This window comes from Branchiostoma floridae, chromosome 5 (assembly GCF_000003815.2).
Source record: "Branchiostoma floridae strain S238N-H82 chromosome 5, Bfl_VNyyK, whole genome shotgun sequence".
NCBI classification, from domain to species: domain Eukaryota; kingdom Metazoa; phylum Chordata; class Leptocardii; order Amphioxiformes; family Branchiostomatidae; genus Branchiostoma; species Branchiostoma floridae.
In genome coordinates, this window is record NC_049983.1 from 18,348,378 (window position 1) to 18,361,371 (window position 12,994).

The window sequence follows — 12,994 nt, forward strand, 5'->3', positions numbered from 1 at the left end:
GAACAAGGGAGGGCGTCACATATACTGCGTCATATATTTTGCATAAATTATAGCCATCAACGGGCCTGTATATCAACGAACTTGAACTTGCCTACGATATACTTGGGTAAGTTAGATATTCTTGCAAAAGAGACTAATCTATGAAAGCGACAGTGACAGCAAAACTACCAGTTCTTGTTCGCACCAATACCTGCTGTTTGGAGTGCTTATTTCAGAGGGAGGTTAGAAAATTACGTGTCGGTAACTACTTCGTAGAGTAAATGTTTCATACATAACTGGTCAATTCAATGGCGGCGGTGGCCAAAAAAAGTACTTAGTATATAAAATCATTAAGAAAAGTTCGTTCAGATTGTAACTGTTATATTTCTTTGAGCTTATTTCCCAGGACAACTTAAAGATTTTCCATCGATGATAACAAATAATCGCTGGTTTCTATAGTTACAAATGCGATATTTGGGAAAGCTATGCTGCAAAAAGATCCTGTTCCTCAACATACCCATGTCTAGTGCCTAGCGGGAGTTTTGTGACAGACAACACTTTATCAGAATGTTATTTTTTAAGCCTCAAATAGCTCTAATCAATTCCTTAGCACAAAGCCCGCTAATCATCCATTTAGCATAACCAACAGAACAGGGATATAGGCTGAATACATCATCATCATGGGAGATTGAACACTATGAATACCGTGGAAGCCCAAATCTCTTGTGGTATTGTAGCGATATAACCATCTCCTCTATATTGTAGAACGGCTGGTATCTTGGGGTACCTGGTATCTGGTATTGTTATCATTGGTTGTATCTGCTCATAATTACAGGTTTACACATACAATACCTATACAAATTTGCCCTTGTAGCTGAAGAAACAAGTAGAGTTAGTTTCTGCCAGACCGACTATCATAGGGAGAATAATTTGCCAAGGGATTTTGCTACCAGAGTTGGCCGGCCGCGCAGGTGGAAACATGAACCTAAACATGGGCTGACTCCCCTGGCCAGTTTCCCAAATTTTTCCCCGATTCTATGAATAGTATGATCCCCATACCCCTAGAAGGTCTGGTGAAAGCTACAGTAGAGCACCCACCCCTAGTATTTAAGTTTTTTATTGGTGAGTAGTGCTGCGTTGTGCTTATCTTCAAGCAGCTGTTGTACGGGAAGGTCATAACATGTTTTGACAAGTAGATAAGTGCAAAAACAGGTAATTAATAATAAATACATGAAAGAGTCCTTTGCAATGAAATAAAGCTACTGAAATGCATGATTTTCCTTATCGGAGTGTAACAAGACATTACAGATTTACATATGTTAGCCTTCACTAGATTCATTTAGCGTTACTTTTTTGTAGCTTGTATTTGACTGCAAGAAAGGCATTATATTTTAAGATTAAACTAAAAAAAGAGAGGACACTTGTAAATAACACAGTACATGTCTTTATTGTGTCATTAATAACAAACTGTTACATTTCACGAGATAAAGGTTTCAGGAAAATCATAATGTCTACTTCTGAACATGATGAGAGAAAATTTCCAAGTCAAAGGACCCTTAGCTTCCAGCCTGTCCGGCAGTGGGGAAATGTTGAAATGTAAAATGACCACAAATCAGAAAATTCCTCGAACAACAGCGTTACTTTTACTACCATGCTTGGACCATATCTACAGGTTTGTGCAAGCAAAACCTGTTGTGTTTATTCTATATATTCTTCTTTTGCTCATTTATTTTCAACATGAGATGGGTAAATCTATTAATCTGTTTAAGTCCTTACACATATGGTATACTTCATGAGTTATGTAATATTGCCTGAGACAGTGAGAGACTACAGGGCTGTTTCAGGGCCATTTCCACTGTCCCTCTGGTGGCTCTGAAACCAGGGGCTCCCACGCTTTCCAGTCAGCCATCTTTCTGGCTAGCGACAGCTCTGCCTCAGCCTTTAAACGGAAGAAAGAGAAGAAAAAAACGTTGGTGAACATTTTGTGCAATTGTTCTCATGCACTGTGGAATCACATGTTACAGTATTCTGACATATGGCACATTCACCCCATCATCCATACATTCAAGAAAAATAAAGAACATTTTTGTGCAATTTTCTCATCAATATTTGTCAAGGAGAAACCAAATAGAAGGACAGTGGTGCACTGTGGAATGTGTTACTGTATTCTGACATGGCAGATTCACCCCCTCATCCATACTGTATTGCAACCCTTAGAGTCCCAAAGACAATAATAGCCATACGGAGGATGTGTCTGGTAACACTGCATTGTGCGTTTGGGAAACACAGACACACAAACAAGCCAAAGACAATACATTACTACATTCAGTTGAAGTAAGAACACTATTTGATGATAAGTATACTAGTACATGTATTTGATATTAGAGCTAAACTTTAACCAGACAGTTGTTTTACCTGTATGATAACTTGCTCAATCTGACCACAGTTGATTTTCCTTTCTAGTTCCTCCACATCAGAGACCTAGTGACAGAAAATTTGAACCATGTCAACTTCATTCAAAAGTTCACACTTTTGCAGACCACCTAACAAATGGATCAATCAACATTCCAACAAGTTAAAATGTATGTTCATTTTATTAACTCTGTGCAAGCACATTTGTTATGAGGCCATATGAAGAATATTGGAATAAACCTTTTCTACAACTACATCTCTTTTGCATATCAATTCATAGATAAGATATAAAAACCCTCTCCATCAAGATTTCTCCAGTGTCACTGATGTAAGACTCCGGATGGCTATCTGAAACGTCTGACCGTTTCCAAAATCATATCCAGTTGCTTGAGTAACTGCTTTGGGGCGTATCTTATTACCTGGATGTCTAATCTTCATCGACATAATGTGAAGATTGGTTGATGACTTACCGTTTTAACCAGATCGAATCTGTCATTAATGATGCCTTCAGTGTGTTGTCTGTAAGCAGCATCCTTAGGAAGCTTCTCCAGGGCAGCTAGGGTCTTGGTGTATAGGACACGTAAAGCCTATAGGAACACAGGTTATAATATTAATAGACATTAATAAGGCAATATGCCAAAAAGCAGTAACTCAAGCAACTGGACATCATTTTGGAAACAGTTTCCAAAATCATATCCAGTTGCTTGAGTTACTGATTTTTGGCGTATTCTATTACCTGGATGTCTAACCTTCATTGACGAAATTAAGCAATAGTCTGCAGATCACACTTATTCTGCTAGGTTATGCTGCAACTCATGTCTCAAGCGATATTGGTAAGTATATATCTCAAGTGCTCTGCCATATTAATTGAATTCCATGGATCCAGATGGCAGACGTTTGAACATTAGGCCCCGTTCATGATGCAAAATTTAGTATGGAAGCATCCGTATTGTTAGGCCGAAACGGATAGATTTCTCATCATGGACGCTCCGAAACGGATTTGATGCTGATTTTTCGGGACCACATAACCACCACCATCGTGAATCCAAATTACATCCGGGTACTGCGGGGTCATAGTTTGCGGCATAACGAGGGGAATTGGAATATTTTGGCAGTGACAGTTGTCATCGTTAAATCTTGTTATGGCCAATTGCGTTCCCTTCCGAGGTTACACCACCATTTAAAAGCACTTTGTCTATTTCCTCGCATCTAATTAAGTTCTAACATGATGATAATGCATTAGTGACATTGACACATGTAGACTGGAATATAAGACTCACCACGTGAGGATCCTTGGCTACTGCCATGCCGGTCAGGCCTGTAGTGGCCTGCAGTCAACAAAATGCTATCATGCTTGTTCCAACCATGACAAAATCTTAACTCCCTGCTGACCTAAAATTAAGTTGAACTATGATGGGACAACTGTCACCTTTGGCCTGCAAAAGTTGCTAGGGACACACCAATCTAATTTCTTGTTTCTCAAGATAATGAATCCAGAATTCACACCAGCGTTCCCGCCAGGTTCTTGAAAGTATGCGTCCAAATATTTGGGAGGGGCGTAATGAGCGCCGGAGGCGCGAGACGAGCGCCGCAGGCGCTCGCATTCTAGGGGGGTCCGGGGGCATGCTCCCCCGGGAAAATTTTGATTTTCAAACCTTCTAGAACACAATTTCCTGCAATTTGAGTGGATAATCATGCACTTGAGATTGGATGACGGTTGCCTCTTTTACTCCCATTTTCAGTTATCGACGACCACCCTCTTCATCAAAATACGTTATATCAAAAAAACTATAAGCACAGGGAATCAGCCTTCCGTGATCTGGCCCGGGTTTTATTTGTCCAGACATGTCTACTGTCTACATGAAAATTTTGTATTTTTGATGCTTCGAAACAGGGCTCTAGCCAGTTCGTCAGCCCACGGAAAAATTATGCCAATTTTTTTCCGTCATTAAATAAAAAAATGTCTACCTCATGCGATCGATGTTGCGCCCTCCCGCATCAAATAGTTTTCCGAGACGATAAAATAACGGCGCCGTGTTTTTTCCTATTTTGCCCGATGATTTTACTCATTGACAAATTTTTCGAATCGGTGGGGTTTCACAAGGCCTTGCCGTCATTTTCCACGAGCGTGCGTTTGTTTCCTGCGACCTCAGGTAACCCCGTTTTCGGCGTGAAATCTTTGGCTGGATTTCTTTTTAAATAGACCAAGAACGTTATACATTACTCGAAGGAGGACGATCTGCTGCCTCTTTGGCAGTGATCAGTGCCGGTGTAGCCTTGAAGCAGTAGCCAGAAAGACGTCCCAACGTGCTGGGCGCTGCGATCGACGGTCCGTCTGGGGAGGGGGGCGTGCCGCGCCATGTGCCACGGAGGCCAACGCTAGTGCACAGCCGACTCGATCGACGCTTGACAACAATATTGCGGCCCCTTTTCTGCCGCAAATTTTGTCTTTTTGAAACAAAAGAAATTTTGTAAATAAGAAATAAAGTGTATAGTTTTGGATTCTTCACTTATTTACCGTGCACCATTTTTTAAAACTTGGATAAATGGGGAAACTTTGATAGTAAATTGTTAGCAGCTACGGAAGAAACTCAAGTTGCCAGACGACACGGGCGGCTACCAACGTCACGTGCGCTAATACTTGGTAACTTATGTCTTTTTTTCCTCCCGGTGACCAATGACAGAGTGTAACATTACATTTATCAAACGCTGATTGGTTATTAAGATGATTGGATTTGGACCTGGTGGCCAATCTTGACTGCTTGGCGCCGGCGGCCTGTTGTCAAAGATACCGACTGCCAATCAACTGCCCACAGCGTGAGAACTTTTGTTGAGATGTGCAACACTCGCGCAGAACAGTTTGTTTGTTCAATACTAGTATTACCCACAAATCTTTAACAAATACGTGAAAATGAGGACAAGTTAGTATCATGTTAATATCAGAATATAAAAGCTGCATAAGATTTCTTTGAGTGTTAAAGAATGCTGACTGCCAGATGTATTTCACGGACTACAAAAAATTACATTGCGCAACGAACAGCTCAGACTGGCGCGTGGCTGGGTGTGTCGTACATGGGTCCGCTAGTTGTAAAACGTGCCGCGCTCCGCCCCATGCCCAGACTACTGGGATGACCGGAAAGTGAAGAATTTGAAGTATAAATTGTACAGGTAGGATTCCTTCTTATAAAGACAGATTTTTTAAAAGATTCCAGATACATTTTGTACACTGGTGGTACAGGTCAGCCTTTCTTTCAGATTTTTTTATGGACGCATTCAGCCGAGCCGAGTGCGTCTTTCCAGAAAAAAATGCGTCCAAAGACGTAAAGACGTATGCCTGGCGGGAACGCTGATTCACACTATAATTCCATTATATCTACATTGAATCTACATTAAAGTGGTAGAGTAGGACTGAAATGTATATCAATCTATAGATAGAAGTCTTTAAGAGTGGGACAACTATCAGCTTTGTCTTGCAAATGTTACTATGGCCACACCAATTGAGTTTCTTGGTTCTCAAGTTTGAAAGATCACAAAACCATAATTCACATTGTAACTCCATTGTATCTACATGTTGATATCTACAACAAAGTAGTATAGTAAGACTTAAATGTATATCCATCTGTAGGTAGAAGCCTTTAAGGGCATGAGTACAAGTAAAAATTGCCATACGTAGCTCCAGGGTTCCCAGGAATGGGGGGTTTCCCGTTCGCTGTCCTGCCCTGCTGGCCGGAGGATGGAATGGGAGCGTTGAACAGGGCCGACACAGGCTTGCCCTGGCTGTCATCAAAGTTTAGCATCTGCAGTAGATAAACATGTATATGGCTCACCCTACCAATATTATACAGATAGCAAGGAATACTTAGTTTTTAATCTGACATGCTAACATTTTACATTTTCTCTTAATTTCTAAGCAGATGCAGGGATAAAGATGGCAATGTATTCTGACTAGCTGTATTTTCTGAAATGAAAAAAAAAAAAAAACTATATTAACATTACCCAACATCAACTTTTCTATTGCACAATCATGGTGTTTCAAGAACTGTCTTCCAGTGAGGGTTAACTAAAAGAAAGAAGTCTTCACACATACATTTCACCAAATATGAACACTATAACACAACAAATACTTCTAGTGAAGACCCTATGGTAGTGCCACCATTTAATGGCAGCAGTATTAGTACAGATTTGCTTATCTGAAACAAACTGTTTCATACCATCTCTTCTTCACATGCCTTGACCACGTCTCTTACAAGCTCGATGGAAACTTGGAAATATGCCTGCAGAAAATGACAATCAATGCAACAATGCAACGATTGATGCAAACATATTGCAGGAGCTTATACATGAGATATTGTCAGATCTAAAATACTATTTCATCTGATATGTTGAATGAGTTAAGTTGGACATTGAAATTGAAAGAATGGCAAAACTAGCTCAAAGATCTGGTATTATGTAATGAGTACATAGAATAACTACAATTTGTACATAAATTTGAAGCAGAAAATGAAAAGGAAACCAAAGTACTGATCAAAATTTATATGACAATGAGTTTACCTTTAACAGCTTAGTCAGGTTTTCTCTGCTGAGTGAGTTTTTCTTCTCTATGTCATAACCTTGGAATGCAACTGGATGGGAAAGTTAAGAATTAATAAACAGAGCTCCAGAATTTGTCCATATTTGCTTTTTATATGATGGGCATAAAGCATAAGGTGTGGTAATGTTAAAGCAGACGTACTGACAAAAGAACTGGTGTAAGAAACTGAAAATAAAATCACCTCCACCCCTGAGGTGTGGCAAAAAATAAACTCACATCTGGTCTTTTCCTCCTGAGTCCCCTTCACAAGGACAGACAGGCCTTTTGCAAAATCATCAAAGTCAATGACTCCATCGTTGTTAAAGTCGTAGAACTGAAAAAAATTAAGGTCAATTTTGTAAGTCTAGTAAGTGTGGGCAAGGGTACAGCTAATTATACAGCTTGCACTAGTCAACTCTAAGTACAGGGTGGTCTACTGGTTAAATAGGACAAACAAATACTGTACATTCATTTACTTCAATGAGACTGAATTTTGCAGTAGGAGTAGAAACATTTGCAAGTGTTTTAAGTTAATAGTACAAAATGTAGAAACACTATTGCACAAAAACACATTCTCATGATGCCATGGTTCTGCTACTGCAAAAATGAAACCACCACAACTATTTCAATATCTACAGTGGATCCGTCAATGAAGATTGACATCCAGGTAATAAGATATGCCAAAGAGCAGTTACCGGTACTCAAGCAACTGGATATGATTTTGGAAATGGTCAGATGTTTCAGATAGCATCCACTATCTTTCATCAGTGACACGTCACAGTGTATCCTGCGGTACCTGCCAGAGCCTGTCCAGTACCAGGTTGTTGAGGGTACCCAGCGGTCCCAGACAGAAGTTGAAGGTGTCCCTCTTGATGACTGCGTCCTGGTCACACAGACATCGGTACTGTTCATACAGTGCCTCCAGCTCAAAGTGATCAACTGTGGAAGATATTTCATTTTTAAGGTGGTTACAAGATACAAGAATTCCTAATCATGTTCCAAAATATCAATTAAATTAAATCAACATACAATATGTTAAAACTATACACTCTTTTTCTGTTCTATACAAAATTTGAACCATTTAAAAAATCATAGTTTCAGATAAAATGCACAATGTGATTGTTTGGAAACACACATAGCAATTTGCATAATCCATAGAAGAGAAATATTGCTTACTGGTATTCAATCATTGAGATTACATACAATTTTTTTGTAGGATATAAGAATATATGTTTGCCTTCACAGTTATGGCTAAGCACTACATTTATTCCCTTTTTAAAACTAACTTAAAAAGTATATATAACATCTAAACTAATGAATTGAGAAGCATATCTCAGATAACCTACAGTGAGTGATTTTCTGTAGCCTTTTGACATGACTCCAGGAGATCGGCTGCAGACTGTGGTCCCTGGCAGTGGAACCTGGAGAAACCAGGACAGAACAGAAAATCTTAGGATAGAGATGAAAGCATGAAAGCATGAGAGATGAAAGTATGCTGTTTCAAATCTCACAATGGCACTTTCTCACTCACTTACTCAATTAATCAATCAAACAATCTTTATTGTCAAACAGCTAAATAGCTTTGCTATATGAATGCTAACACCTTGGGGCAGGCAGAATACAGAAGAAAAACTGAATCAATTGAAATGTCCATAATACATTATGAAACATGATCAGGGCTCGAAATACTTTTTTCTACATACCTGCTCTGGTGCAGGTAACATTGAAAATTACCTGCACCAGACAAATTTTACCTGCACCACTCTGAAGTGGAAGTATGGAATCTTTTTTGGATCCTTCTAAAATTGTTTAGGAACAATTGCTATTTTGTCTTTTATACTCCATAGGTGGTAACAGTCAATGCAGCTGATAACAATCCATATACACCTACATTATAGGTCATTTATGTATAAATCCCAGTACATGGACAAGTGCAGGTTAGGTGCAGGTAGACATCAGAAATACCTGCACAGCTCCAATTTTACCTGCACTAACCTGCATATGCAGGTGGTATTTTGAGCCCTGATGATGAAGAAAGGAGGAAAAACTGAATCGTGTCCTTAAATGCAATGTACTTCCCTACAGGTCATATGTAGTAAATGTATGTACATCTTTTGTCGATTCTAACCCCTCCACACAAGAGACTGCTCTACGATAATGCTGTTGTGATTCGTCCCTCTAACTGACCTGTGAAGAGTGGTTTGAACAAGGCTGCCCGCGGACTGGCCAGCGGGGGGAGGGGGATGGTGATCTTGATGAACATGTGACTCTTGTCGTGGATGTCCAGCGGTTCACACCTCTCACACACGTCATAGTCCACACAGTTTCCACACTGGGATAAAATTTCAATATAACAAACAACTCCAACTACAACATAACAAACCTGATATCTAATCCAACAATAGTGAGACATTTAGATATTTCCTAGTATAAAAGCGAGAGCTCTGATTGGCTCAGAGTTGCACTGGTTTGCAACAGCAGAGATGAAAGAAGAATTTGAAAGTTTGATCCCTTAATTACACCTCTTCTATAAAATATTCAACACCCAATCACATTAATGATGTCATGGCCATGGACATGAATACTAATGACTTACTATTCTTTAGGGAAGTGATCAGAGGACTTAACTGGAGCCAGCTATAGAGATTAGGATGGGTTGGTGCCTACCACGGTTGAGTTCAAAGTTCTTTTTATTTAAGACTTTGTTGGGAATAAAAATGACCAGGCAAGGATGAACTGAAACTGAAACAAAATATTTGAGTATGTGACATGACTGTCCTAAAAAGTCTGAGGAAGAACAGGTCTTTTGTAGCATATTCTACTATGAAGCTTTTGGCGCATAAGTCAGCCAAATGAATAAATAAATGAATTGATAAAAGTTAGTGCCTACATACCTTGTACCTGGTGCCACACACAGGACTGTTGTTACAGATGTTACAGGTGATCCCTCTGTGCACATAGCCCTCTGGGGAAAACAATTTAACACAGACATGTTATAGGCTATTCTACATGAAGCTACCTTGACCCAATAACTTAAGGGGTAAACTTCACCACTCATATGTTATACAGACTAAGATTTAGACAAATACATTTTGGGTCATTGACATCAGTAAAGGGCAAACAAGTGTATGAAATGTAGAAAGTTCTGTAATACCTGACATTAGACCATTGTATCAGTGGTTTGGGATTTTTGTGCCTGTTAAGTTAAAAGTTTTGACTCTCAACACAGCCCACCTTTTCTAGCCTGGTCCTCAGCAATGTTGTACAGAAGGTTGAGAATGTTCTGACTCTCGGCAGAGTTGATGCTGGTCCCCCCCACATCCTCCGTGACTTGGTCCGCTCCGCCCAGCGCCCGGAGGGTCAGGATGGTTTCCCGCGCCTCGTTGAGCGCCTGCGCCGACTCTCTGCTCAAAACGTCTTCGGCTTGGATGGATTGTGTTGCAGCTGTTGTTACGAGAGTAAGACAGTTGTTAGCACCCCCTCCACTCTATGTAACTAGTATAGCCCAACATGAATATTAAATGTGGTATGCTCTCTTAGAACTAACGCCTGAAGTAATACGACCTCTTCTTCCACCAGACTTATAGTTGAATACAATGTCCATGTACACAGTACTACTACTAATCCTACACAGGAATAGATTGGTTAGCAGCATCAAGGTCTCTGCCTGATTCAATCCTGAGTAACCTACAAGGTGAAACAGCTGTTAACGCATATGTTAGATAAAATTTTTAAGAGCTGTTCAGTAGCAGGGAAAAGGATCCAAAGTTGTTCCTTCAGTTTTAATTTCTTGGTTGAAGCAACTGTGGTCAACATGATGCGAGATGGAACATGCGTTTGTGGGTTAGAGGAGAAGTCGCTGCAAAAACTGCAAATATTAAACCACGGTGAATATTTCATGATTTACACTACAGTGTACAGCTGATTCAATCCACAATCTGGTATCATTACCTTCGACCTCGGAGGCTGGATGTCCTGAGCCTCGTTCTGGTTCTAGCCTGTGATTGGTCCCACTCTTCACAGCGGCAAACTGCAGCCATCGGAGACGGTGTGCAACAACGACAGCCACGCCCACACTAGCAGCACCTACACAGAAGCCCACCACAGCATTCTGTATGGACTCCTTCATGGTCCTGTGAAGAAATGTCATATCTAATCGGTTAATTGGTTGTTAATATGTTTAAAATATTGTAGTTTGAAACTACCGTCCGTCAACTTGATATCTTTAAATACCCATTTCTGAAAGCAACGGATATTGGTTACCCCATTAATACAGAAGAACTAGCATTAAAGTAAATATTGCGCAAGGGCGGTGTTGCATATTGGATAATACTCATTCCTTCAAATTCCACAAAATCGTCTTTCGAAAGGGACGTAAAACGGGGGTCCCGTGCTCGTGGTGGTGCCTCGACCACGTTCAGCCTCATTACTTAAAATTCATATTGGGTGCGTGGTGGCTGTAAATACAACCGATATTATTATTATTATTATAAATTATCCTCGGTATTATTAAACGGTTAACATGCATTGGCATAATACCGGTCATAAGCCTTATACCGGTCGATTAAAAATAGTGGAACTTAAAGAGATCTGCACGTGCAACAATAGTTATTTCTGAGCTGTGCACACTTCAGACATCTAGGTGTCCAATACATAATTTACAAAGCATCGATAACAATGCATTCGAAGACAACAAGGCCAAAAGTTTTCAGGTCATTTTCGGGGCAGGCGAGCTCGTCGTGGGACAAACACACTGTCACGTTCATCGCCAGATTTGTAGATAATAATCACATGTGCTCACGGCACAAGACGAGCATGATTCAACAGCAATCTTGAATTTCTTTTGGCGACCTACAACTCGTGTAAAAGTGTGAAGAACCGTTGCATTATCGCCCGGATCTACGGCTGAATGGGTCAAATTGAACGTACGCCGCCATTTTCCCGCCATTTTTAATGCTACGGCCAGCAGTAAAGTTTTACGTCATAGCGGTTGTGACGGACCAAAATTAAATGAAAATTCTTGTCAGTATACGCCCATTTTCTCATGAATTTTTGTATGCTCATGCAGATTTTTGTTTTGTGCAACTACTAACAGGAAAAAAAGGAACAACAGAGGATGTATAAAGGTACATAGCGGCAGTTAATTGTGCCATGTTTCGTTCGACCGGTATTTTGTACCCCCTTCCAACCACGCGCCCGTTCTCCGTGCAATTCCGCGGTGTGTTCCAATTACGATATTATGTTTTTAGCAGGACCAGAGAGACAAAATAATTTACACAGAAGAAGTGGCAAAGGTAAGCTGTAACAGCAACATGTAACTGGAGAAAATGATGCGTTGATCATTTGCCAAAGTTAGCATTGCTTGAGAAATTGCAGTAAACCGACCGGTATTATGCCAATGGATGTTACCAATTTATTCCTCCACACATATAATTGGAGGATGGTAAACTGTAAAATTATCCAGGCTATGTTAACGTTACCAGTCATCTCAACGACCTCTAAGACACACATTTATTCCTTAAGTCAACGTCAATGCACGATCAAACGCTAATGCCTGTATCGAAAGTACATGTATGGAAACGCTAACTTTTTTACCAAACAATATTTGGGAGAAAATTTTACGACGATCAGATCGACGTATTAAAGAAAAGAAAAGTTACTCACAAACTTTCACTATCAGAGACATATCCCTGCTAGAGAAACAATGAAGTAGTACACCTCCCTTGGATCAAAGTCAAGTTGTGCTCAGAAAAGCCTATAATATCTCAAAACACACGGAAAATGTTCCGTTTGTGTGACCCATCCGTCCGCTATTCAAGAGCCGCGCGCAATGTGCAATAGGGCTGACCTCAGTTCAATAGCACCACATTTGTGAGTAAGAATTTTAAATGTAATAATGTTTGATTTTGCCGGAAAATTGTTGTAAAAGTGTCTCAAATTACATATTTACTCTTTTTATTATGATATATTAAATCAATTTTGATGATTTGAATGGGATTTGGGGGCAAAGCGGAAAACTTTTGCTCTGAATCT

The 12,994-nt window shown here is 40.0% G+C and overlaps 2 protein-coding genes across 2 annotated transcripts; both read right to left on the reverse strand.

The window, feature by feature from the left end:
- Nucleotides 1-1,407: 1,407 nt before the first annotated feature.
- LOC118416244 (NADH dehydrogenase [ubiquinone] 1 alpha subcomplex subunit 5-like) lies at nt 1,408-5,950 on the reverse strand. The gene is made up of 6 exons (XM_035821329.1): nt 5,938-5,950; nt 4,616-4,623; nt 3,672-3,719; nt 2,862-2,978; nt 2,395-2,460; nt 1,408-1,918 (listed from the first exon to the last, which is right to left on the reverse strand). Exons 1-6 carry the CDS (start codon nt 5,948-5,950, stop codon nt 1,820-1,822), a joined length of 351 nt encoding a protein of 116 aa, XP_035677222.1. The 3' UTR covers nt 1,408-1,819.
- Nucleotides 5,951-6,011: 61 nt separating this feature from the next.
- Nucleotides 6,012-12,824, reverse strand: LOC118416814. Its single transcript, XM_035822075.1, has 11 exons — nt 12,626-12,824; nt 10,913-11,094; nt 10,196-10,405; nt 9,856-9,926; nt 9,149-9,293; nt 8,308-8,382; nt 7,758-7,900; nt 7,199-7,295; nt 6,943-7,013; nt 6,603-6,665; nt 6,012-6,188 (listed from the first exon to the last, which is right to left on the reverse strand). Exons 2-11 carry the CDS (start codon nt 11,088-11,090, stop codon nt 6,027-6,029), a joined length of 1,215 nt encoding a protein of 404 aa, XP_035677968.1. The 5' UTR covers nt 11,091-11,094; nt 12,626-12,824; the 3' UTR covers nt 6,012-6,026.
- Nucleotides 12,825-12,994: the final 170 nt, after the last annotated feature.

Coding starts and splice junctions, on each gene's coding strand:
- LOC118416244 (XM_035821329.1), bottom strand. Junction 2,461..2,861: donor GATTCGATCTGGTTAAAACG/GTAAGTCATCAA, acceptor TTCTGTCACTAG/GTCTCTGATGTGGAGGAACT. Junction 1,919..2,394: donor TTGAGCAAGTTATCATACAG/GTAAAACAACTG, acceptor TTCCGTTTAAAG/GCTGAGGCAGAGCTGTCGCT.
- LOC118416814 (XM_035822075.1), bottom strand. CDS start 11,090: ATGAAGGAGTCCATACAGAATGCTGTGGTGGGCTTCTGTGTAGGTGCT. Junction 9,927..10,195: donor TGAGGACCAGGCTAGAAAAG/GTGGGCTGTGTT, acceptor TGTTTTCCCCAG/AGGGCTATGTGCACAGAGGG. Junction 9,294..9,855: donor TGTGTGGCACCAGGTACAAG/GTATGTAGGCAC, acceptor ATTTTATCCCAG/TGTGGAAACTGTGTGGACTA.